At 32.2% G+C, this 23,608-nt stretch overlaps 5 protein-coding genes across 7 annotated transcripts; 3 read left to right on the forward strand and 2 right to left on the reverse strand.

The window, feature by feature from the left end:
* Positions 1-3,852: 3,852 nt before the first annotated feature.
* On the forward strand, positions 3,853-7,096 carry LOC110626349 (cation/H(+) antiporter 1). The gene is made up of 4 exons (XM_043962145.1): positions 3,853-4,414; positions 4,528-5,520; positions 5,650-6,569; positions 6,673-7,096. Exons 1-4 carry the CDS (start codon positions 4,262-4,264, stop codon positions 6,953-6,955), a joined length of 2,349 nt encoding a protein of 782 aa, XP_043818080.1. The 5' UTR covers positions 3,853-4,261; the 3' UTR covers positions 6,956-7,096.
* A 41-nt stretch (positions 7,097-7,137) lies between these two features.
* On the reverse strand, positions 7,138-8,245 carry LOC110625865. The gene is made up of 3 exons (XM_021771544.2): positions 8,078-8,245; positions 7,720-7,992; positions 7,138-7,638 (listed from the first exon to the last, which is right to left on the reverse strand). Exons 1-3 carry the CDS (start codon positions 8,196-8,198, stop codon positions 7,418-7,420), a joined length of 615 nt encoding a protein of 204 aa, XP_021627236.1. The 5' UTR covers positions 8,199-8,245; the 3' UTR covers positions 7,138-7,417.
* A 3,188-nt stretch (positions 8,246-11,433) lies between these two features.
* LOC110625540 (cilia- and flagella-associated protein 20) lies at positions 11,434-14,137 on the reverse strand. Of its 2 annotated transcripts, none has more exons than XM_021771167.2 (6): positions 14,007-14,137; positions 13,715-13,790; positions 13,595-13,626; positions 12,547-12,788; positions 11,816-12,052; positions 11,434-11,721 (listed from the first exon to the last, which is right to left on the reverse strand). In XM_021771167.2, the coding sequence occupies exons 2-6, from the start codon at positions 13,765-13,767 to the stop codon at positions 11,713-11,715; spliced, it is 573 nt and encodes a 190-aa protein (XP_021626859.1). In that variant the 5' UTR covers positions 13,768-13,790; positions 14,007-14,137; the 3' UTR covers positions 11,434-11,712. The 2 variants fall into 2 exon arrangements, with proteins under 2 accessions (XP_021626859.1, XP_043817406.1); XM_043961471.1 differs by lacking the exon at positions 14,007-14,137 and adding an exon at positions 13,886-13,969.
* A 3,529-nt stretch (positions 14,138-17,666) lies between these two features.
* Positions 17,667-20,682, forward strand: LOC110626045 (protein LNK3). Of its 2 annotated transcripts, none has more exons than XR_002489650.2 (6): positions 17,667-17,802; positions 18,257-18,625; positions 19,096-19,354; positions 19,518-19,634; positions 19,735-19,867; positions 20,085-20,228. XR_002489650.2 is itself a non-coding variant. In XM_021771779.2 (6 exons), exons 2-6 carry the CDS (start codon positions 18,267-18,269, stop codon positions 20,179-20,181), a joined length of 972 nt encoding a protein of 323 aa, XP_021627471.1. In that variant the 5' UTR covers positions 17,667-17,802; positions 18,257-18,266; the 3' UTR covers positions 20,182-20,682. The 2 variants fall into 2 exon arrangements, 1 of the variants encoding a protein (XP_021627471.1); XM_021771779.2 differs by having other exon boundaries at positions 19,728-19,867; positions 20,085-20,682.
* Positions 20,683-20,906: 224 nt separating this feature from the next.
* Positions 20,907-22,334, forward strand: LOC110625523 (protein MIZU-KUSSEI 1). The gene has a single exon (XM_021771147.2). The coding sequence runs from the start codon at positions 21,332-21,334 to the stop codon at positions 22,082-22,084; it is 753 nt and encodes a 250-aa protein (XP_021626839.1). The 5' UTR covers positions 20,907-21,331; the 3' UTR covers positions 22,085-22,334.
* The last annotated feature ends 1,274 nt before the right edge of the window (positions 22,335-23,608 follow it).

A 23,608-nucleotide genomic window follows, 5' to 3' on the forward strand; every position in this document is an offset into this window, starting at 1 on the left:
AAGTTATGGATGACGGCCTCAATGACCAAGGCATCATCATAGGGCTTCTATACTCCCTGCGCACCCTCCGAGGAAAAAGAGATGGTTACTGGAGAGTGTTCAACAACCTGCATCACTTTTGCGGTGCTTTCATCTTTATTTCTACCTCTCTTCTTCCTTATCCGACTTATACGACCTTCAGTCCCTCCCACAATCATGTTGATTGCTCCGCTGGAGCCATCATTTATTGGTGCTCCAATCTGTCTCCTGGGCCTTTCCCCGGCTGGACTTTGCTGTTGCCTTTGGCCCTCTAGCTTCTTCATGAAAATTCAGAGGGACCTCTCTTGATTAGCCTTTCTATCTTGTTTATTAACTAGTAACAGTCGCTTATGTTATAGCCATGAGTTCTGTGGCATTGGCAGTACTTATATGAGTTCCTTCTGTTCGCTTCTGCTTTCATGGGCTTGGGCTATTGTATGAAATCTTTGTCCTGGACTACCACGACCATTTCACCTCTAGACATGTTTAGAGGAGTAATCTCGACTGTGAGCCAGAGTTGATAAGGTCTCTGCTCCTTTCTTTCCCACCGGTGTTTGTTCAATGCCTCTGGCCCTCGATCCTGCCTCCTCTTCGGCCTATCTTGTCTCTTGTTCTCCCCAACCCTTCCTCTATCTCTGTCGTCTTTGGCAAATTGACTGGTCATCAAGGTATCGTCCTGTCTTATATATTTCTCGGCCCTCTTCATCAGCTCTGATAGGGAAGTGGGGGGCTTTCTGCACAGTGATCCAAAGAACTCCAGGAGGTTGTGCCCTTTTACATGACTTCTACTACTCTCCCTTCATCCATCTCAAGTATCTACAAAACCTCAAAGTTGAACCTAACTCCCTCAGGGATCTATTCCTCCTCTGCCGAACGGTCTCTAAGTAGCTCATTTTTATTTCTGCAGGAACTCCAGTGATGAATCTGCTAATGAATACATTAGCTAAGTCTATGAAGCTCTTAATGCTTCCTGCCTCCAAGTTGTTAAACCATGCCCTGACTGGTCCTGTTAAGGTGGTGGGAAAGACCTTACACATCAAGGATTCGAGTGGGTCTGCAATTCTATGAATATCTTATAGTTCAAGACAGCCCCAGAGATTTTCCGTCCCGTCATAGGCTGCCATGATTGGCATCATTAACTTTTTTGGAATAGTTTCTTATTGAACCCTTCTCACAAATGGTGATGAGGTTGGCAACAGTGGACTGATGTTGTCTCGTGCTCCTAACTCTGTCAGTAGTTGCTCTTTCAACCTTTCTACCTTTTGATCTACATCCACGTCTTCCATTATGGGCCTCTTCTACAAGCGATAGTTTCTTTCTAGCTCTTCACTCTCCGACCTTTCTGCTGGCTCAGAGGAGTAGCTCTCAGCCCCATCATTCTCAATGAGCTCTCTCACTACCCTGCCTTTTACTTTGGCTATCGGCTCATTTCTCCGGCTGGCCTCTCCATCTCCATCATCTGTTCTCCTACTGTTTTGCTGAGGGGCTTGATAGCTTAACGTGGATTGGGACTTATTAATGTTAAGCCCCCCGGTAATAGGTGGTACGTTCAATAGAGTGCTGAGTCCTCTATGTTGTAACATCTAGCCTAGCCACTGGGCAGTGCTCTGTAACTGGAGAGCCATCTTTACAGCTCTTGGTCAGACAAGGTAGTATGAGGCATGGTTCCGGCTGAGCTTGGTGACAGGTTAAACAATAAAAGTGGCTGGTTTAATGGGGCAGTTGGGCTAAAGAATGAGAATTGTGGTCCTTTCTGAGTTGAACTCAAGCCGTTTGGGGTGTTTCCAGTATGGTTTTTGCCTGTGGTCCTTTCTGAGTTGAACTCAAGCCGTTTGGGGTGTTTCCAGTATGATTTTTGCCATTGATGGTTGGCCATATAAATTTCAGTGGGTGAAATGAGGATGAGAACTCCGATGATGAAAAGATGTTCTTCGTTTCCTATAAATGGTGCCAATTGATATTCTGAGATCCAGTAAAGGGTAGGCTCAAGATATATTTTGATAAGTTTGGTCTGATTTGTCTCTCCCTTGCTTCCTTTATTCCTTTTCCCTTTTGTCCTCTAGTGACGGGTAACCGCCGTCCTGCGTTCGTACTGTCCTGTCACAGTCATGCTGGCCGCACATATGGATATATTGTGTCATTTTCCATCATCAGACAACTATTTAATTCCATCAGACAACCATTTAATTCCATTTGACACCATGTAGATATGATCTCGGGCGTCACGAGGTTTGTTGTCTCATGGGGTCAGGGGACTAAACATGGTTAGGCTTCCCATGCGTAGGCTTGAGTCTAGTCTGGCTCATCAAAATGAAGTTTGGGCTTGCATGTGAAGCAAACCTATGTATTAATCTTAGTAAAGTTAAGGTCTGACCTTTCCAACACGGGCTCAATCAAGATTGGGGTGTCCAAACCCAATTATCATCACCTTATTTTATACATTGATTAAATAGGTAATCTATTACTTATAAACAAAGAAGATAACGGTGAAAAAAGATTAAAAATCAAATTAATATGTATGATTTTTAATTTTAGAGTAAAAAATTTTAAAAATTTAAAAATTTTAAATATTTTTTATTAAAAAAAAAATTTAAAATATTAATCAAATACAAAACTATACATTATTTAAACTTAGTTATATCAAAAGAAAATTAAATATTTTAGTATTTATTATTATATATTATTAATATTTAATAATAAATTTCATTTAAAAATTTTATTTTTTAAAAAATAAAATTCACGAAGCTCTAATGGCAGTGGCAGCAGTAGTAGGAATAATCATTTAAATAAAAAAATCTCAACGAACGATTACTAGTTTAATTTTTATCCATTCAAAAAGGTTGAGTTGGCTGGTCTTGTATAACCATGTATTCCAGGTTAGATGTTAAGAAATATTATTAAAAAAAAAATAAAACATAAACTATTTGAAAATAGAAGAAAGAGAAATGTGTAAAAAATACATGAAATATGAAGGTTATATTTTTATAAAAAAATAAAAAAATAAAAAAATTAAGATTATTATAGTTATTAATATAATAAATTATAATAATTCAGATTTAATAATTTTATTATATAATACTGTAACGTTAATTTAGAATAACAGAAATACCACTATCTTACTTTTATTATTTTAGAAATATTATCTTATTTTTATTATATTTTAATTATTTATATTTATTTATTTTTTATAGTTATTTAAATTGAATAAAATTTTAATTGTAATAATATTTGATGTAATAAGTTTTTTTATTTCTTTAATTATTTTATACTTTATGACTGTTGATATTTTTTATGATAGTTTTACTCGATTATATATATATTTATTCTATATAATTACTCACAATAAAAATATACAGTATTTATTAATTAAATTATATTAGTTATAATTTTAAAAAATTGTTAAATCAATAAATAACATTATTATGAGTAGTAAAATTTTTTTATATAATATTTTATTATGAAATTATTGCTATATATATATATATAAAATAAATTTTGTTAGTAATAAGCAATAACATTTTTATTGTAATATTAATAATATATTATATTAAAAAATAATTAAAAATCAAAAAATTATATGACAATCAAAATAATAAATTATATTTATTATATCAAAAGTTAACATGAAATCAAAAAGCCATATATTATTTGATTTCATATATTAATAGTGATAATAAAAATAATAAATTGTATTTAAAAATTTATAAATTTATACTATATAATATAATTATATAGGGTCAATTATGCACTTAGCAATTTCTCCAAGATTTAATAGTGACATTAACCCATTTCAAAAAAAAATATATATATATATAGTAACATCAACGGTTTGAACAAAATTCTGAAATTATTCTTCAGTTTTAAATAATAAAGTATCAAACTATGCATAATGGAAATAAAGAAAAATTGAGATTCAGAGCTTTTAAAGCTTTGTAAGCATATTATATCCGGAAACAAAGCTCCTCCATCGATAATCTCTCTTGCCTTCTGCTCAATAATCTTAATGATGACCAAAAACAAAAGAAACAAACAAACAAACAAACAAAAGAAAGAAAGAAACACAGAATCAAAGAGAAATAGAAAAGAGATACACAGGGGCTGAAGGAAATATTAAGATTTTGCTAAGGCTATCATCCTTCCAATCTGTTACCCCATTTTTGTTGCTTCCAAGAAACCATCTCTCAAGCTTATCAGAACCCCCCCATCTTCCTGTTTCTTCCATCCTCCTTAATTATCCTTAACAATGGAAGCAGCAAAAAGAGCAATGTGTGTGGATGATCCAATTAACCCTCTCATTACCACCACCTTACAAGCTTCCGGCATTCTTGTCATCTCCCACTTCTTCCATATTATCTTGAAACCTATGGGACAACCTGGACCTGTTGCTCAAATTTTGGTAAGGCCTAAATCTTTATACATACTACGATTAGAAATTATCGAATACATGAATTCATTTAATATTTACAATGTGAAAGGAAATAACCATGCAGAAATTAATGTTGCTTGCAGGCAGGAATTGTGCTAGGTCCCTCTTTATTATCTCACTTCAGCGTAATCAAAGAATTTTTTCTTCAATCTTCTTCGGCTGATTATTATGATGTTTTTTCTTCAATTTACAACATACTTTTTATGTTCTTGATTGGTTTGGAGACTGATATTCCTTATCTAAGGAGAAATTTGAGAAGAGCAAGCATTATTGCATACGGTGGAATGCTAATTTGTAGCATATTTGGTCTTGCTGCTTCTTTTTTCATTATTCGTATATTAAAGTTCTCAGCAAACACGGTTGCTCTTGCCAATGTAATCATGATTATCCTAGCCACCACAGCCTCTCCTGTGGTGATTCGCCTCGCAGCTGAACTGAAATTTTCAACCTCAGACACAGGAAGATTGGCGATTTGTTCCTCTCTCATCAATGAAATCACTTGTGTACTTTGGCTTTGTCTAATTGTCATCTTCATGTCATGGAGCATGTTTGGCAGGGCTATTCTTTTCTCGTTACTGTCTCTTGGTCTCATTATTGTAAATAAATACATAGCTGCTTGGTGTGACCAACGGAACAGGAATCAAAAATATGTGACCAACACCGAGATGCTTTCCATCTTGTTCCTTGTCATTGCTCTATCATTTCTTACAGAAGAATATGGATTTAACAGTACAATTCCTTGTTTTCTCCTCGGCCTATTTTTCCCCAGGGAAGGCAAAACTACTCGGACTTTGTTGATCAGGCTTGCTTATTCTGTTCACAACTTCATTCTCCCAATTTACTTTGGATACATAGGTTTCCAGTTCAATATAACATACCTCAATAGCTATAGAAATGTCATAGCAGTTGTCCTTATGCTGATTCTGAGTATGGGAGGAAAAATTATCGGTACATTAGCTGCTTGCCATTACCTAAATATTCCAGAAATTGATGGGATTATCCTGTCTTTTCTGCTCAACATGAAAGGCCACGCTGAACTTCTAGTTGTTGGAGTGCTGAGAAAGTCTATTGTAAGTGTTTCTTTTTTTTTTTTCCTGATGAATATCTTATAGTAATGAAATACAATCCCAGATAACAATGGAAGTCATGTTTGCTTTTCTTATGCTGATCTTAATCATGGGGTTGTTCTTTGTTTACAGTTGAAGTCATGGTGGGATCAGAATATTCACAATTTGGTTGTAATGGTTGTAGTGCTCAACACAGTAATCTCAGGACCTGCAGTGGCTTATATGTTAAGAAAAAATTCGAAGTACTATTCTCAGAAGCAGACTTCACTTGAATTTCGTGAACCAGAGAGTGAACTTCGTATGCTGGCTTGTGTTTATGGTTCTCGCCATATATCAGAAAAAGTTGGGTTAATCTTTGCCATGAGTGGAACCTCAGAAACTCCCACCACAGCTTACTTGGCGCACCTGGTAGAGCTCCCAAAGAAACGCCGCAAGAAGAAGTTGATGTACCACCAGCTAAAAGATGGAGATCAATTTAGTGATGAAGAGGAGTATGGTGGGAATGAAGTTGTAGAGATCAATGATACTGTGGATACATTGACAATGGAGACCAAATTAATGATCCATCAAAGTAAAGTTGTGTCATCTTTTCCAAGAATGTACGAGGATGTCTGTGATGCAATTGAAGACTTGAGAGTATCAATTGTGTTGCTCACTTTTCACAAGCACCAGCGCCTTGATAGTGAATTGGAGTCCGGCAAGGAAGGAATAAGACTAACGAACCAAAAGCTTCTTCGCCATGCCCCTTGCTCAGTGGGAATCTTTGTAGATAGAGGCCAGACAGGATTTCACTTGCCTACCCCCGAGTCATTACAAAATGTTGCGACATTGTTCTTTGGAGGCGCAGATGATCGAGAGGCATTAGCTTGTAGCAAAAGAATGGCCACACACCCCCACATTAATTTCACACTGATTCGCTTCCAGGAAGAATCACAAAGTGAACACAAGGAGTTTCTTGACAATACCTCACACAGCAATACCGAGATTCTAATGGAAATGTCAAGCCGTGACATGGAAGCTGAAATTGACAGAGCATTTCTGGAGGATTTCTATAAAAGGTACCCATTACTCTACAAAAGTTAATTTCTTTCATTTAAGATTAAACAGAACCTGCATTGCCTTTGTTTCTCTGGTTGCATAAAACTGGAGTTTTTTGATCAGATACGTGGCATCAGGTCAAGCTGGGTACGAGGACAGGTATGTGAACAATAGAGCGCAGACACTGGAGGCATTGACAAGCATTGCAGAGAGATTTTCTTTGTTGATAGTAGGGAGGGGTGGAAGATGGCACTCACCCATAACTTCAGATTTGAGTGACTGGGAAGAATGTCCAGAACTCGGCACAGTCGGAGACCTTCTAGCTTCTTCAGAATTCAACATAAATTGTTCAGTTTTAGTCGTTCAACAACACCAGCTCTCGGAGGCTGACCTCACGGATGATTAGAGATGATTAGATATGTACATACTTTCATGTGTATATATTTGTCAAAGTCTTGTATGTATCATTAGGATAGTTAGTCTTGGTTTTAGTTCCCATTTGAAATTGGAAAATAGTTACTCAGAAACTTTTAAAATGTTCGTTCCATGAATTTCATATATAGTTCATAGACCTGCAGGTTTTGAAACAGGCCGGTTTTGGGTTTGTACTTGGTGGATCGAATCAAGAATATAACTCGCAGAAAATTAAAAAGCAGAGAAATGGAGAAAGACACGCAAAATTTTACGTGGTTCGGCAATTTTGTGCCTACGTCCACGGAGCTGCTGCATCTTTTTCACTATTGTTGGCAATAATGTTTACATAATTTGCTCTCTGCTCCCCAATATCCATCAAGTAATCATCAACCTTGCTAATGGGTTGTTTTCCTCCATTTTTTCTTCACTGTTATTTCCATATAAATTAGAAATTTCAACTCCACGTCCACGTAATGAAAGAAAATAGAAAAGAACTCCATATCCACGCACCCTCTTCCATGCGCCTCCTTCGATTCATCTTCAATGAGTTTGGTTGTCCAGCTGCTCTGCTAGTGGCGAGACGATGGAGTTTCTGTTTGGAGACTCCTAACTTTTTCTTGGTTTCTTTTGGCAAATCCACAATGTCGATTATCTGAATCTTTCTCTGATTTTTCTCTGTTCATCAAGAAACCCACCATTAGAACATTAAAAAAAAAAAAAAAGGATAGAAATTTAAAAATTAGTAAAAATAAGTACCTTCTTCTTGATTCCGTGCGTGAATTTTTCGTCCGCTTTCCTTTAACTTCGTCTCCAAATAGGCTTCATCATGAACCCACCGAAATCTTAAATCATCAAGAGACTGATCAAATCTTGAAGTGGAGTTCTTTGTGTCTTTTTTATTATCTGTGACAGTGTCGACTCCATATACAGACTTCAATATCTTCATCTCCTTTCCTTTGCCATAGATCCGCTGCGGCTTTGGTTGTGGTTGTGCTGGCCTAGAAGGCAGAGGCCGCGGCGGCTCATTTACTGCATTATATCAATCCCCTCATTCAGAAATCCGTGAAAGAATGAAAGATTGAGTCCATAAAGATTAAAAAACTAGAGAACTTACCTTCTTGGACACATTCAAAGAATTTCTCAGGTGAAAGATCAAAATGAATCTGCAGATCAATTCCTAGAATTCCTACTTCGTCCATAGGAGGGCATGCAAGCCCGCAGCCGAAGTCCTCCATCGCTGAATAGTTGCAAGCAAGAAACGAAAGATAAAAAACTGAGTGGAAATAGGCTGCTTTAAGTTGCAAGCAAGAAACGAAAGATCAAAAACTGAGTGGAAATAGGCTGTGTTAAAGCAGATGTACGTATATATATATATATTATGTTATCGACTTTAAATTTATGATAAATTATATTTTAAATTTTGAATTTTAACATAATTAATGAATAATTTCTATTATTTTTAATTTAAGCACTTAATTTTTATATTTTAAAATTATTTAAATTAGAGTTCTCTCCCTTAATTAATATCGAATTTATTTGTGGAGATTATATTTGTATATTCAAAGATTAAAGTAGAATTTATCTTTAAATTTATTTGTGAATCTTAATTTTTTATTTATTATATGTTAATTTAAATTTCTTAATAATTTTAATTATTCTTACTAAATAAGAATTTATATTTTTTTAAAAATAATTTCTATTATCATTTTTTTTGTTTTATTTAATTTATCAATTATTGCATAATTTAATTTAATTTAATGTAAAAAAATAAACAATAAACTCTATTTAACCCATAAAATAACTTAAAGTTAATTTTAAAAAAAATCTCAATGGTAATAGTTTTTCTTTTTGCTTTTGTGATTCTATTAAATTTATTTATTTAATAAATTTTACTCCTCGTTTTGTAACTATGAACAATCATTTTCTTTTTCCTCCTGACACATGTATGTTAATTTTATTCCCATCATCTTCAAGCATTAAAATAAATAATACTTTACTAGTTTCAATAATAATAATAATATAAACTACTGTCTAAATGAATTAAATCGTTAGTAGCTATTCGAGATTCGATTTGATAAAAATTCAATTGAATTCGATTCAATTTTTAAATGAACCAAATTTAAATTTAATTTTTAGGTTCGTTTAAAACTTAAACTATATAGTATTCGGGTCGTTAAGACTCGTGAGTTTGACTCATTAAAACTTGTTAGTTTGTCTCGTTTCTGAGTTCATGAGTAAACTCGCGAATAGATTCATAAACAGTCTCGTTAAATAAACTGAAATTATTATTATAACAGAAATAAACTCAAATTTTGTATATACTTTTTTAAGCTAAATTTAAATTTTTTAAAATTCAGCTCTATATAATTTAGTTATACTATTAAACTTGTATATATTTGGATCGTTAAAATTTATAAATTTAAAAATTTTAAAATTTATTTTTATAAATGTATGAACTAATTTATAAATATATTTATTTATTTAAAATTATTTTAATTTTAAATTTATTAATTTTAAACTAAAACTCATTTAATAAATTGAATTATTCGTCAACTATTTAAGACTAAACTCGATAAAAACTCAACTCGTCTAAATTCGTTTGCTAAATGAGTCAAATTCAAATTTAAACTTTTTAATATTCGGTTCGAGTTCGAAATAACTAAAATTCGAATTCGGTTCAATCTCAAAAAAAATTTAATGGACCAAGTTTGAACTTTTTAAAACTCGACTCGACTGGTTTACCCTTTTGAATTTTTTGTTTTTTTTTTAAAAAAAAAAGAAATTAATATTATTATTTCGATATTTTAAAAAAAAAAGAAATTAATATTATTATTTCGATATACTTATTAATTTTATTTAAATATCCATGTAAAAAAATTATTGCATTAGAGAAATGAAATTACTTATTAGACAAAAGTATACATAACACCCATATTAAAATATAAAAAATATTTTACTAAAATTTTCTAAATTTTATGAATTTAGAACTTATTTATTAATATGATTAAAAAATTAATGATATATCTCAGGCTACATTTTCCACTGCACCCATCAATTTGGAATGGTAATTTTATGTACAAATTAAACAAATAATTTTATTAAAAAAAGAAATATACAAATTTAACACCAAATAACTTTTTACAGAATAATGTTTTTCACCTTGCCGAAACTTGCTCAATACACATCTTTTTATTAAAAGATATTTTAAATATATATATATAAAAGCAAAATTGAATACACAGCTTCATCTATATATATCATTAATTTCCATGAATTTGCCAATCTATGTAGGCTAGCTATTCTATAAAGTTTTCTAACTCATTCTCACAACACTGCTATTGTAAGTAAATCTACATTGTACTATAAGTAAATTTACATAATATGCAATCTATATCAAGTGTAGACAACTAACCTGTGAACACATGGCTAAAAGATAACACCTGCTTAATTAACAAGTCCCATTAAAAACTCATCAGCATATATTTTTTTTGAAAAAAAAAAAAAGCCCAAATAGTATACATATTAACTATCTATTCGCTTGTTATCGTATCAAATTGCTGATAGAATTACTGATATGCTTAACTGTTCACTATATAATTATTTTTCTACTTAGAATATTAATATGGCTCATGCTTTTTGGGATGAAAATAGATTTTTTTTACTGAGTTTCATTGACTTATAACTGATGACTTGATAGTGATTCAATCTTCGCCTTTATTAATTAGGTCATTCTAAAATGCATATGAGACTGGTCGAGGCATCCTAAATCCAATGCTACCATCTTAACATTTCTCTTTCTCATTTCACTCAACATTCTTGATAGTATTAATGACACAGTGGTTTCCAAATAAATACCAACCATCTCCCTCTCTTATTTTGCAAATAAATCTCTCTAGTCCAATAATCAAAAGATTTCAAACGATATCAAATACAATCCACAACATCTTATCAAGCCATGACACATTATGCAACTTTCGACTCATGTCACGGATTTCAGAGGTACAAACCTCCTGCCTGATGTTAAGAGACTTGATCCAGCACAATCAACAATTAATTGTATACATAATTTTCCGAGGCAGATGACCACCTAAGGATCCCTTTGTCGTGCGTTGCTGACCAATCAACATACTCATTGGAAAACTTGCCACTGACAGAAGAGTCTATAAATTTGCAAGCCAATAAAAGAGAATGAGAAAAGACGGCCCTCATCAATTCAAAAGCAACTTATAGCAAGCCACTGGCTCTCGACTGAATAGATTGGGAACAACACACAAATAATAAACATGGCAGTTAAAGAAACAAGATATCTATATTGTCTCTCAGACACTGCTAACTCTGCTGCAGCCTTTTAAGCATACCATCGTTTCTGATAGATGCTAGCTTATGAATCTAGGCATCTTAACAGGTTATTTTAGCTCAATTGTAGATATCCTGTTCCTACAAGGCCTACCAACGGTGTTAACAGCCAAGTAAAGATAAACAAAGTCATTGCACTAAATCATGAGAATTTATAAATTATTCAAATAGTTGTTACTGTAATACAAAATTCTAATTCCTTACGAGAGAAGCCACCCAAAACATAATGGGCTATTTGCTGCTTGATCACTTCTGGAATTTAGGACCTCTCCTAATAATATCAAACACAGGAAAACTAAGGCAGAACAAGTTGACAGATAAAGCATAATAAAACAAGAGAACTCCTCCAGCTCCAGCTCATTTAGAATTGGCGATTCTGAAGCCTGGAACTTCTCATGCTTTCTGCAATGAAACAAATAAAAGAGCGAGTGATAAACACAAAGAAACTACAAAAATCCATTTTATGGGCAATAAAATGATGCAAGGCAATCCATACCTGCATTGGAAGGTAGAGCTTAAATTCAGGAGGGAGTTCCTCTTCTGAGTAGAGGCGGTCAGAGAAATATATTCTCCTTAGACGGCAATTAGCATGAACCTGAACTCGTAAGGTTTCCACATAATTTGTTCCATAGGCCCTCCTGGTAAAATCAGCCAAGTTCAACTGGATTTGATTCCAGCCCTCATCCATCTTCAGTGGCATGGTACAGATGTATGGCTTCACTCGAGTGATGGCCTACAACATTCAAATGGTAAAACATCAACCATAATGTCTATATTTAAATGCATGTGGATTGCAAAAGTTATTTTCATGTTAGCTTTGAGCTCCACAAATAGAATGCTTTGGATGGCATATATGGACCCAACTCCATCCTTCCATTCTAAAGCAAGTAATCTTTTAACACCAGTATAACATGAAAGGAACCAAATTTCAACACCCACACAAGTGAAAACTATATGATTAGACAATATTAGTTGGCCACACGATAAACTTCACATTTCCAGCATCCCAGTCTATTGTTTAGGTCAAATACCCTCTTCAGTTCAATATTTATTTTCATAAAAAATGCATTCATAATCACTGAAATTGCTGGAAGAACAAATTTCAATACACTATAATAAACAAGGCTACCACACTCAACCAACATTTTTCTCTGAGGATGAATGATGGAAAATAAATCAAAGGGCATTAGAAAATGCTACATCACAACCATAGGCAAACTTACACACTTGAAAGTTAGAAGCTCGGAAACGCCTCCTGACATTCTTATCATCCAGCACTTGAATTTCAAAAGTGAAATATTTCTTCAAGTTCTTCACAATCATAACCAAAAATGGTAGTTTTATACCAAGAGTTGCAGCAGGATCCACTGGGCATGTGATGTATGTAGACTGGATATTTGATCCAATAATTTCAAGCACATTAGATTGTATGTCTTCATCATGTGGTCGTTTTACATGACCATTTGAAACTGCAAGAAACTCAAAGGCAACGGGAAACAACATTCAGTTCAGCAAAGACATCAATATGTCTACAACAGCTAAAACAAATAACTAGATACTTCATTTGCCTCTAACACCAAATTTTGCTCTACAGTAGATATAAAACTTCCCTTGCAAAAACTGTAGCTATTTAGTTGCAATTTAGATGCGAGACTAGGATTTTTTTTTCCTTTTGTCATTTTTAAGGTCATTTGATTTAAGTACCAAGTTAATTTTGCAAATAATTTCAGTTGGTTAAAACATAAAAAATCTTTCATAGGCCATATCCACTTAAGTGACTAGCGTCTATGAAAGTCACTTAGTTTGATGCAAATCATTTCTTATTGAGTTATTGTACATTCTCTTGATTCTGCAACAGTTAGGTGCAGCTAAATTATTATACAGTCAACCTATTTGTTTCTACGATCTCATTCAATACCAAAACTATAAATGCTCAAGCAGTCCTCCCATGGGAGGAAGAAGACTGCAGTTAACAAGTGGGTCAAAACCAAAACATATATCGTTCCAGTTAGACCTACAATATGAACCATATAACATAAATTTGTTTAGGGCACTGCCGCTTGGCAAAGCATTTCTACAATAAATCAGCAACAACCCTTTGGACCAACAATCGCACATAAAACAAAACAAGAAACAAACATGACAATTTCCTAAGAGAAGCATCGAAGCAAGAGCGATAACTCGCATCCAAAAGCGGAGGAAAAATTCCAAAATTAAACAAAGGGAGGAAAGTGGCTTTAGAATTCAAAATATTTACAAATAGCTCGCTACTTACCTTCTTTATCCCATATCTGTAAAGGTTTGCTCCTACAGAACCAAAATACAGAGTAAATAAATTTCACATCTATAACCCGAAAGCCTGATTACACACATAAAACCAAAATTAAGAACATACCCAAGGCTGTATAAGATGGACAAAAATCCAGACTGAAATGTGTTCTTAAACATCTTCAGTAATTTGAAAACTCAAGCTGTAGATAGAAGAACACCAGAACCAGCCGAAGCCATTAATATGACAAGATAAACCAATTTATGCAAGACCATGGCCGCGAACAAGAAACCCTACCTATATACTATTTCAAAAACTTGCTTTTCATTTATTCAGTAAAATGAAATTATGACAGCGACTTAAACCCTAGATTGCCAACAAAATATAGAAGCAGAAATCATCGTGAAATAATTCGTACCTGCCCGTTTGTTTCTGGGAAAAAAATATACACTTTTAGCCCCCGAAAAAAGAAAGATTTTGCCTTTCGTCTGCGGAGAAATTATTGGTTTGGATTTTAAATTATTATTTTTTTTTTTTTGGTAAGAATTGGCAAGGTTATCCCAATATGGGCTTAGAATGATCCATAGATTGGCCTCATTATGGGCTTAAGGCCCGTCTCCTAATGTAATTTTTTATTATTATTTTCTGAGATTATATTATTAATTTAAATTTTAAAAATATAAAAATTGATGTTATTAATTAAGTTAAAAAATTAAAATATAATTTTTTTTCAAATTTTTCTTCAAATTTTAACACCGGTTGCGGCTCCAAATAATTTTAGTTTTAATATCCGTTTGTTATTTAAAAAATAATTTATTTGTAAAAAAAAAATTACATGAAAAATATTTTTTAAAGAATATTTTTTGTTATTTAATAGTAATTTAAAAAATTAAGTATATTAATAAAAATAAAGATTCAAAAATGATTTTATAAAATAGTATTTATTTATTAATTTTTAAAAAGTATTCTAAATTTTAAAAATATATTTTTAAATTAAATTAGAAATTTACACTTTATTTGGATAATATATGGGAATGGAAAATAAATAGGAAAAAAATAAGTTTTATTTTCCTTCATTTATTTTATTTTTTGTATTTAGATAGGTGGAAAATTTTCCTTTGTTTGGAAAAGAAATGAAAAGAAAGAAAATAATTAAAATATCAATTTATCCTTATTGTGTAATTATATTTCATATAATAAATCTAGACAAATTATATAATAATATTATGAAATCCATTAAATAATATTACTTATAATTAATATAAAAATAATTATTTCATAACTGCTGTGAGAATTTTTTTTTTCATGACAAATTTCATTAAAATTTTAAAAATAAATCCAGACATAATTACATCAAAGAAATTAAGTAAATAAAAGAGATTCAAATACAAAGGAAAAGAAAAATAAATATAGTCCAAATATTTGAAATCTTAAAAATTCGAGATTGCTACTGTCAGAGTCGCTCCTCCATTGAAACTTCCAGCCACTTGAGTTTCTACAACGCCTTAAAGTTGAAGAAGATGAAATCTCACTGTAATATCCTATATAAGACCTAAAAAGTTTACTGAAGCACTAATGAAGGAAAGGAAGAACCTATCAAAGCTCAAACAAACCACCGCAGCAGAGAAAGAAGAGGAGAAGATGAAGGAAAAAGCACATGCAAACCATTGAGGATCTTCAGCCAAACATCTCAAGGCTGAGGAGACTTCAAACAGACCTAGAAAGACAGATGATGATGATGTGCACTGAGGCAACCCATTCACACTTTCACAGTGAGCCATTTTCGAACCAATCTTCGGCGAACAATAACCCAAATGTAGCTACAAAACCTATTCAGCCTCAACCTCTAAAGGAAAATGAAACCTCCAAACACAATATGAAAGGAAAAACATAATAAAGTTGCAGCCATAAAGCCAAAGTCCTCAACAATAAAGTTATGCTGTAAAATACCAACTAAACAAAAACAAATATATACACCCCATTCGGAGGGGAGAGGAAAATCCGCAACCCGGCCGAAGAAGAGGAGAGCCTTCCCTGCTCAAGAAAGATAGGGGAAGCCAGTGGTCAACACCGATGAAGACGAGCTCCTCAAAAAGAAAAGAAGAAAAACAAGAAGATTTTCTCTCTCTAATTTGAATTAAAAAGACAACTTGCAAGGTAGGAGTTAAGAGAAATAGCTGTAAGCACTAACCAATTCAAATAATACACACTGTATCACTTGATGAAGTTTCAACCTCCATTTTAAGATGAACAAATTTGAAATTGAAAAACTAGAGGGCAATAATTTAATTTTTATGTTTTCAGTATTCTTTCATTTTCCCCCTCTTTTGAAAAAATGATAACAAGGGTAATAATTAATTATTAGGATAAATTATATTTTAGTTTTTAAATTTTAATGTGATTAACGTATTAAATTTTATATTTTTAAAATTAAATGTTTAAATATTTTATAATTAATCTGTCAAAATAAAATTTTTTACGTTTATAATTCCGTTAATTAACAAATTAAAAAGATAATAAATATTTTAAATACCTAAAAATATCGTTATAAATACTTAAATTTTTGTTAACGTGGGTGAAATATTTTATATTACGTAAACTACATTTTAGTCGCTGAGTTTTAATATAATTAATATATTAGTTTTTATATTTTTAAAATTAAATTATTAAATTTCTCTATATGCAAGCCATTGAAAATTATAATTATTTTATCCATTATAAATATTAGTTCAAAGTTAATTGATAATTAAATTTCTAAAAATATAATTTCTTTTTAAAATATTTTTTATAAAAATCTATAAACTATTTAAAAATTATTTGACACAACTTGAAAATCACAGAAATTGTGAGTCTTTTTTGAAAATTTTAAAATTATCAGTGGAGTATTTTGATAAATGAAAATTAAATAACAAAAAGTATTAAAATTTAGTTAAACATAATAATTTAGATATAAGTTAATAAGAATTTAGTGTTTTTTTAAATGAAAAATAAAGAATTAAAATATTTAAATATTAATAAATAAGAGAAAATAAATGAAATTCTAATTTTTTTAATATTTTAATTTAAAAATGAGGCTATAAAAATATTTTTATATTTTTAATAAAAAAAATAAATGAAAAAAAATAAAATTTAAATAAATTAATTATAGAGTTATTTAAATATTTAATTTTAAAAATATATGAATTAATTTAATTATATTAAAATTTAAAGATTAACATATAGTTTAATAAAAATATTTTTATATTTTTAATAATAAAAATGAATGAAAAAATATTTTATTTAGATATATTAATTATAAAAAAATTTAAATATTTAATTTAAAAAATATATAAATTAATTTATTAATTATATTAAAATTTAAAAATTAAGGTGTAATTTACCTTTTAACTATTATTATCCTCCATAGATATTTTCCTTTGAGTTACCAAAATGAGAAAAGTGACGATCCATATTTATTTTGCACACATTGGTTTCTTTCCCCTCCCATGTCCTCATGTCCAAACACAATGTTTAGAATCCAACTATCTGATCTCCACCACAACTACAAGCGCTAGTTCTCAGCCACAAACGCACGCCAACTAGGCTTTCTCTATTTTGCAAAAACACATTTTGTTTTGCTGTGCAAGTTGCTTGGCTTCGACACTTTTCTCAGGACGTGACACAGGGAAATTTATTATTTAATTTTTATATTATAAAAAAATTCATTAATTAATTTTTAATTTTAAAAAATATATAAAATATTTTTGATCATTTGTTAAATATTTTTTAAAAAATAAAATATATTCAATATGGATAGGTTAATTTGTAAATTTTTTTATAAAATTATGATTAATTAATAAATTTTTTTAAATTATAAAAATTGAAATATAAAATACTTAATCATTAAAATTAAAAAAAATAATTATTAGACTTTTTAAAAATATTTTAATATATTTTTTAAAATTAATAATTTTATTTAAAATATAAAGAATAAATAATAATTTTTTTATAATATATTATTTTTTAAAATAAAAATAAATAAATAAATAATTCTATAAAAAGACCTGGAAAACTGAGTCACCACTGATATACAGCTAAAGCTGCACTTGCTTGCTAACCTCCGTTGGAAAACAGGAACACATTGTTATTATTGCCATCTTTTTTCTGGGTTTCATTTCTCTGTTTCAGCTTCTGGGTCCTCTTCATTTTCCGAATCAATTTACCAGCTCAGCCAGGTGTGTTGATTTATTCACTTTTCATCATCTACCATGCTGAAGATTTGTGCTGGCAAATCTAATTCTTGCTTCTTGATTTTCATTTATTGCTAACAAGTTTGAATATTTGGTTTGTGGTTCCTGAATTAGCATTCGAAGTTGTTCTATATTGATGCTTTTATACAGTCTGTATGGGAAGTTTTGGTTCGTGATATACGAACATCCATATTACTGAAAGTTTATACTTAAATGAATCCCAAATTGATTCTAGAGGATGTTCTTGAGTGTTATATGAACATGTTTACAAACCTTCCTGTGAGCTAGCTTTTGAGATAGGGTTAAAGGAAGTCATATCATTTTATGTGGTTTACCAATTTGGTCATTTCATATAGACTGACGGTTTGAATTTTTATGGCAATAAACGGGGAGATTGGTTCTGTTTTTCATATACTTCTTTTTTTTTTTTCAATCTCAGGTTATTTACTATGGACTGGTGTTTTGGGAGCAGCACTGACGAATTTGTTGTTCCAATGGGGCAAGAAATATCTGATAGGTTCCCTTCACCAGAAAGTTGGCCAAAATGGGAAATGAGTGAACCGGAAAGTTTTGAGTTTCTTCATGAATGCTTTGTTATTGATTCAAAATTGACTCAGGAAGAACTCAACTTTCATCTTGTTAATGAAGTTGTGGTGGAAAGTTACACCAATGATAAAGATCAGTCAAGTTCAGGGATAGGGGAAGGATTTTCAGAAGAGTCTCTTCAGCAAACTGCTCTTCTCCGCGACCAGCTGGATTACCAGCTTGATGGGCTTGCAGGATTCGAACATATGGATGACCTATTCTTGTACAAGCTAATTCTAGGATATTAAGATACTTGATTTAATGCCTGTAGGAAATTGTGTAGCGTCAGAAGTGCTTCAGCTTGTTAGCGCCATGACCAGTCATCCCATGGAAATTGAGTTCAATATTTTTTCATGCATGGTATAATTATTCCATTGCTGAGATTGCGTCAATGATGGAACTTGGCTGCCATCATCACAAAAATTGCAGATGTATATTGAGAAAATATTCTACAAGTGGATCTTATATATATATATATTCCATGTATTGAGGTGAAGGCACCCAAATTTCTTTGTTAGACCTTTATCATATTACAATCTCTATACGTTTTTAATGCTTCATTTGACGAATTAGAGCCATTCAAGATCCATGGGATGCCTAATATTTTTCCTACTCGTTACATGTTTTACACTGTTCAATCCAACTGATGGTGCCTTTCTCATCTTTCACTTTTTTTTCTGGCCATCAATGCAGGAGTTCATTAGTGGAAGATACTCCTGGGACTGAAAATCTTCACAAGTCATTTTGCTTTGAGACTGAATTGCTAAATTGCATGGTAGGAGATGATATTATCTTGACAGACTCAATTTTAGATGCATATAGCTTGGGAAGCTCTAAGTATCTCAAAACACATGCATTTTCACCATCAATGGATCCAGAGGGAGGCAAAATTCCTGCTGCTCCACTGTTTATTCCTTCCAATTCAGAGCAAAAGAATTGTCCATTATTAAAGGTGAGTTTTTTCACCAATTCAGTACACATAGCTGCTGTGAGAATAGGCCATATTTTTTCATTCAGGACAGATTCACAGACATTCCCGTCCTTGTACTTCATGCATGAATGAGGTGTTGATAGCCATTGGACTTTGGGTTTTGAGTTGCTTTATTTTTGTCCAGGCACCGCTGATCAAAGTCTCGGTCCCTTCTGAGCATAAACAGAGGAGCAAGCATGTGGATGCGGAAACATCTCCTGAAGAGTTTGTTTTACAGGAGCTAGCAACGGTGGTGGCACAGGTAAATTAAATAGCAGTATAACATCCTAAGATGATTGTTTACTTTATAAGCAACTGGCAAATATTGATATAGCTTGCATTTTAATATGTTCAGTTGACAGATAACTCCCGAATTTGCTTTCGCGATGCCTTTTACCATCTGGCCAGTAACTCAAGCCAACATGTGATGACACAGAACCGAAATGTACTTTTCATGGAAACGCCACCATGGGCAGGCCAAGAAGACAAAATGAGGTACTTGCATATTATTTTGCATTTATTTATCTGTTTTTCTACCTTGTTGTCTGGTTTGCACTTCAAGGCTGTGAATGTGATTGCTTGAATGCAATATCGTAAGGTGGTTTTGATGTTCCATATGCATTGGCTGTGTTTGATTAGGATTCTTTATGAGTATCAAGAATCAAGTCCTTGTTGCATTATGCATTGATTAAGATGTACACTTTATATTTAGGCTTGGAGGAAAGAAACCAGTGGAATTGGAAACCAACACCATTGACAGAGCCCTTGCAAATCCCATGTTCAACAAGACTGAGTTCAATGTTACATAATTTTCCCATTCATCATTAGCAAGTTGTAAACAAGAATGTCTCAGTGCAACCTGACCATGCAACTACAGTTCAAATCAACCGCAAATCCATAATCTTCCTCACCATCCAATTTTCTCTAGTAATGGCTGCTGGGGTTCCAAATCCTCTGTCAAGGATACCCGCAAATGAGGGCAATTCAAGATCTACATATCATGTGACGATATTTATGAGAAAGTTGTGGGGATGCTGGTTTTTAGAATGAAACAAACTATGTACTGGGTCAATAAAAAAATAAATCTTGACAACTTTTCTGCAGTGTGTTTCATTTTTTAATGTTATACTGATGGGTATACATACATGCTGCCTAGGTTAGAGGACTTGCTGCCTTCACTTGGCTCAATTTTGAAAGATACCCAAAACCACTTTATTATTATTTCTCTATGTAATTGAAAATCTAGCTTTGCTGATCACTGCTTCTGAGACCAAATAATTAATTATGAGATAGACTGGTGTTTCACTGCTTCTGATTGTAAGTTATAGGATAAAAGAATGAAAACTACAAGCTTGAAGCTTCAGTAAAATGGTGTCAAATTGCTTCTCGGGTTTGATTTGTTACTTTGATACTTGCAATTTTAAATTCTTCAATTGCAATGTTCACCTGCAGTATGTCAATGATTATTTATAAACTAGACAACAGAATAAATTAATAACAGTTCTGTTTATTAGAATAAAAGGATCCTGATTCCTGCAAAAGAAAAGAAAAAAGGTAAACTTTCCCAGTTAGAGGTCAATTAGACGAAACTGTACTAGTTCTTCTTTAACAAAATGAAAGAGTAGGCACAGCCGAAAAGGGCAAATGTGCTGTCAAATGTTGAACAGAGAAACCGGATCTTCAATTTGACCTATTTTATTGGATTTTAATGGATCCCTGAGCCAAGAAATTAAACTAAGCTTAACTCTTTCTCTTATCTATATTTGGCTAACTAAACAAATACTTAATCATAAGTTACTACTAATTCACATAACAATATCGACTTTCATTACTATCTGCCTCACCAAACCTCAACGTGCATGCCTCTACTCTCTTATCATCTCTTCTTCTTATTTATCTAACTTCACTACCACCTCCTCGGCTTCACTAATCCCACCTCCTTCTCACCATCTACGTGCCATGGCAAGTGCCTCACCATCCCATTCCTTGCCGGAACACACTCCCTTATCACCCAACTCTGAGCCCTCGCCTCCAAGATCACCACGGTCTCCTACTCGGCCTGCGATCTCCCTCCAACAACCAACCAACAAGAAAAGCCCTTCTAAGTCTGCCAAGCTACTCCGCCGTTTTCGAGCTGTTTTCCGGTCTTTTCCTATCATTACGCCGACTTGCAAGATTCCTGTATCACTCGACGGAAGCCGCCTCCACGACGGGCACATCCATGGTGGGACACGCATGACCGGGACCTTATTTGGCCACCGTAAAGCTAGGATAAACCTTGCCATCCAAGAAAATCCTAGATCTCTTCCTATTTTATTGCTTGAACTCACAATACCCACTGGAAAACTCCTCCAAGATATGGGATTGGGGCTGGTGAGGATTGCCCTGGAATGCGAAAAGAAGCCAAGCGAGAAGACCAAGATCGTAGATGAAACTATATGGACAATGTATTGTAATGGCAGAAAATCAGGATATGGGCTGAAGAGAGAGCCAACAGATGAAGATTTGATTGTAATGCAAATCTTGCATGTGATATCAATGGGGGCTGGGGTGATACCAGACGACGAAACAGATAATTCAGACGGTGAACTGATGTACATGAGATCAAATTTTGAACGTGTAATCGGATCAAAGGATTCAGAGACATATTATATGATGAATCCTGATGTGCACAATGGACCAGAACTAACCATATTCTTTGTCAGAATCTGACAAAAGAAAGGTAATTAACTTTAATGTTATGTGTTTTGTATTTATTGATGTTTTTCATGTCAATTTTAAAACATTGACATTAAAATTTTTAACTGAACTTACTTATTTTAAACATGCACCATTTATTTCATCACGTAGATCGAGTGAAGATTTATCGAGAAAGATCATCAGATATAATTAAATACGGGATACATGAGTTTAATAAATAAATCCCACTATATATCTCGTATTTTAAATTTAAATTTATAGTAATAAATTGGATCAATATAAGAAAAACCATACACTCCCTCCATCCAATTTATGTATGAATTTTTAATTTTAATTTATTTGACCACTATAGAAAATAAAGGAAGTATTTTTTTTTTAATTTTACTTTCAGATATTATTATTTCCGGTGCATTTATATGATATTCAATTATTGGTATTTATTTGTTGGAAAATTAAAAAAGAATGACAATATATTAAAGTTATTATAAAGCGTATAATTAATCAAAATAATTCAAATGTTTTACTCAACTCACGTTTATATTTTAAATTTTTAATTTTGGATCGTTAAATTAAATTTATAATTTTTTTTTTTTAGAAAAAAAAAGGAATAGAGCACTTATTTTATTAATCTAAGTAAAGAAAATTCAAACCTATCAGCATCCAGTAAAAATTTAATAGTAACAGGAGGCCATTGATAAATTTTTAAATTAAAATTATCATCAATGGTTAAATTAGTCAAACGATCCACTACCGCATTTGCTTTCCTGTAAATTTTTACTATCTTGACTTCTCAGCTTCTATTGATAAGATCACAGCAATTCCTCACCAAATTCGCAACTTTAAAAGCTCATGCATCTCTACCTGCAAGTAAATCTAACGTGAGTTGAGAATCCGTTTGAACTTCAATCTTCTTGTACCCTCAATCCCATGTTAATACTAAAGCATAATATGTTCTCCATAGCTCAGCTTCCACCCTCAATCCCATGCTAATACTAAAGCATAATATGTTCTCCATAGCTCAGCTTCCATTGCTCCACAGTTGTCCAAAAACCGTTGAAAGCCCAAAAGCCTTCTACCTTCATTGTTTCGAAAATAACCCCTACAACTTTTTAAAAATTAAAAAATGTCTTGTGACTTTTTTTTATTTTTTAATTAATGATATTTTTAATTTTTTAACAAAATAATCCAAAATTTCTTTATAATTTTATATTTATATTCTACTTTTTTTATTTATTTTACAAAATAAACCAAACTTTTCATAAATTTACATCTAAATTCTAATATTCAAATCTGAAAATCTAATTATCAAAACACACAAAATGTCAATGACAACATTTTAATTAAGGTATCGGTGTAGTAAAAAAAATTAAATTGGTTAGCGAATTTCTTTGCGGCTCTAATGGTAAGGAAATGATGGAATATAATAAATATAGTGCTAATAAAGAAATAAGTAATAGGCAAGTGAGATTAGTTTAGAGAAGAAAATAATTATTTTTCTTTTCCTAATTATTTTTTTAAACTAACTTCTCTTACTCA

Source organism: Manihot esculenta, chromosome 11 (genome assembly GCF_001659605.2).
Source record: "Manihot esculenta cultivar AM560-2 chromosome 11, M.esculenta_v8, whole genome shotgun sequence".
Taxonomy (NCBI): domain Eukaryota; kingdom Viridiplantae; phylum Streptophyta; class Magnoliopsida; order Malpighiales; family Euphorbiaceae; genus Manihot; species Manihot esculenta.

What these genes read in the sequence shown, in the direction of transcription:
- LOC110626349 (XM_043962145.1), top strand. Translation starts at nt 4,262, where the DNA reads ATGGAAGCAGCAAAAAGAGCAATGTGTGTGGATGATCCAATTAACCCT. An exon ending in GACCTGTTGCTCAAATTTTG is followed by an intron (nt 4,415 to 4,527) that starts GTAAGGCCTAAA and finishes TGTTGCTTGCAG; the next exon opens with GCAGGAATTGTGCTAGGTCC. An exon ending in CTGGAGGATTTCTATAAAAG is followed by an intron (nt 6,570 to 6,672) that starts GTACCCATTACT and finishes TTTTTTGATCAG; the next exon opens with ATACGTGGCATCAGGTCAAG.
- LOC110625865 (XM_021771544.2), bottom strand. Translation starts at nt 8,198, where the DNA reads ATGGAGGACTTCGGCTGCGGGCTTGCATGCCCTCCTATGGACGAAGTA. An exon ending in CTTTGAATGTGTCCAAGAAG is followed by an intron (nt 7,993 to 8,077) that starts GTAAGTTCTCTA and finishes GATATAATGCAG; the next exon opens with TAAATGAGCCGCCGCGGCCT. An exon ending in CGCACGGAATCAAGAAGAAG is followed by an intron (nt 7,639 to 7,719) that starts GTACTTATTTTT and finishes CTTGATGAACAG; the next exon opens with AGAAAAATCAGAGAAAGATT.
- LOC110625540 (XM_021771167.2), bottom strand. Translation starts at nt 13,767, where the DNA reads ATGTTTAAGAACACATTTCAGTCTGGATTTTTGTCCATCTTATACAGC. An exon ending in TCCATCTTATACAGCCTTGG is followed by an intron (nt 13,627 to 13,714) that starts GTATGTTCTTAA and finishes TTGGTTCTGTAG; the next exon opens with GAGCAAACCTTTACAGATAT. An exon ending in TCCGAGCTTCTAACTTTCAA is followed by an intron (nt 12,053 to 12,546) that starts GTGTGTAAGTTT and finishes TGAATGTTGTAG; the next exon opens with GCCATCACTCGAGTGAAGCC.
- LOC110626045 (XM_021771779.2), top strand. Translation starts at nt 18,267, where the DNA reads ATGGACTGGTGTTTTGGGAGCAGCACTGACGAATTTGTTGTTCCAATG. An exon ending in CATATGGATGACCTATTCTT is followed by an intron (nt 18,626 to 19,095) that starts GTACAAGCTAAT and finishes CCATCAATGCAG; the next exon opens with GAGTTCATTAGTGGAAGATA. An exon ending in TAGCAACGGTGGTGGCACAG is followed by an intron (nt 19,635 to 19,727) that starts GTAAATTAAATA and finishes TAATATGTTCAG; the next exon opens with TTGACAGATAACTCCCGAAT.
- LOC110625523 (XM_021771147.2), top strand. Translation starts at nt 21,332, where the DNA reads ATGGCAAGTGCCTCACCATCCCATTCCTTGCCGGAACACACTCCCTTA.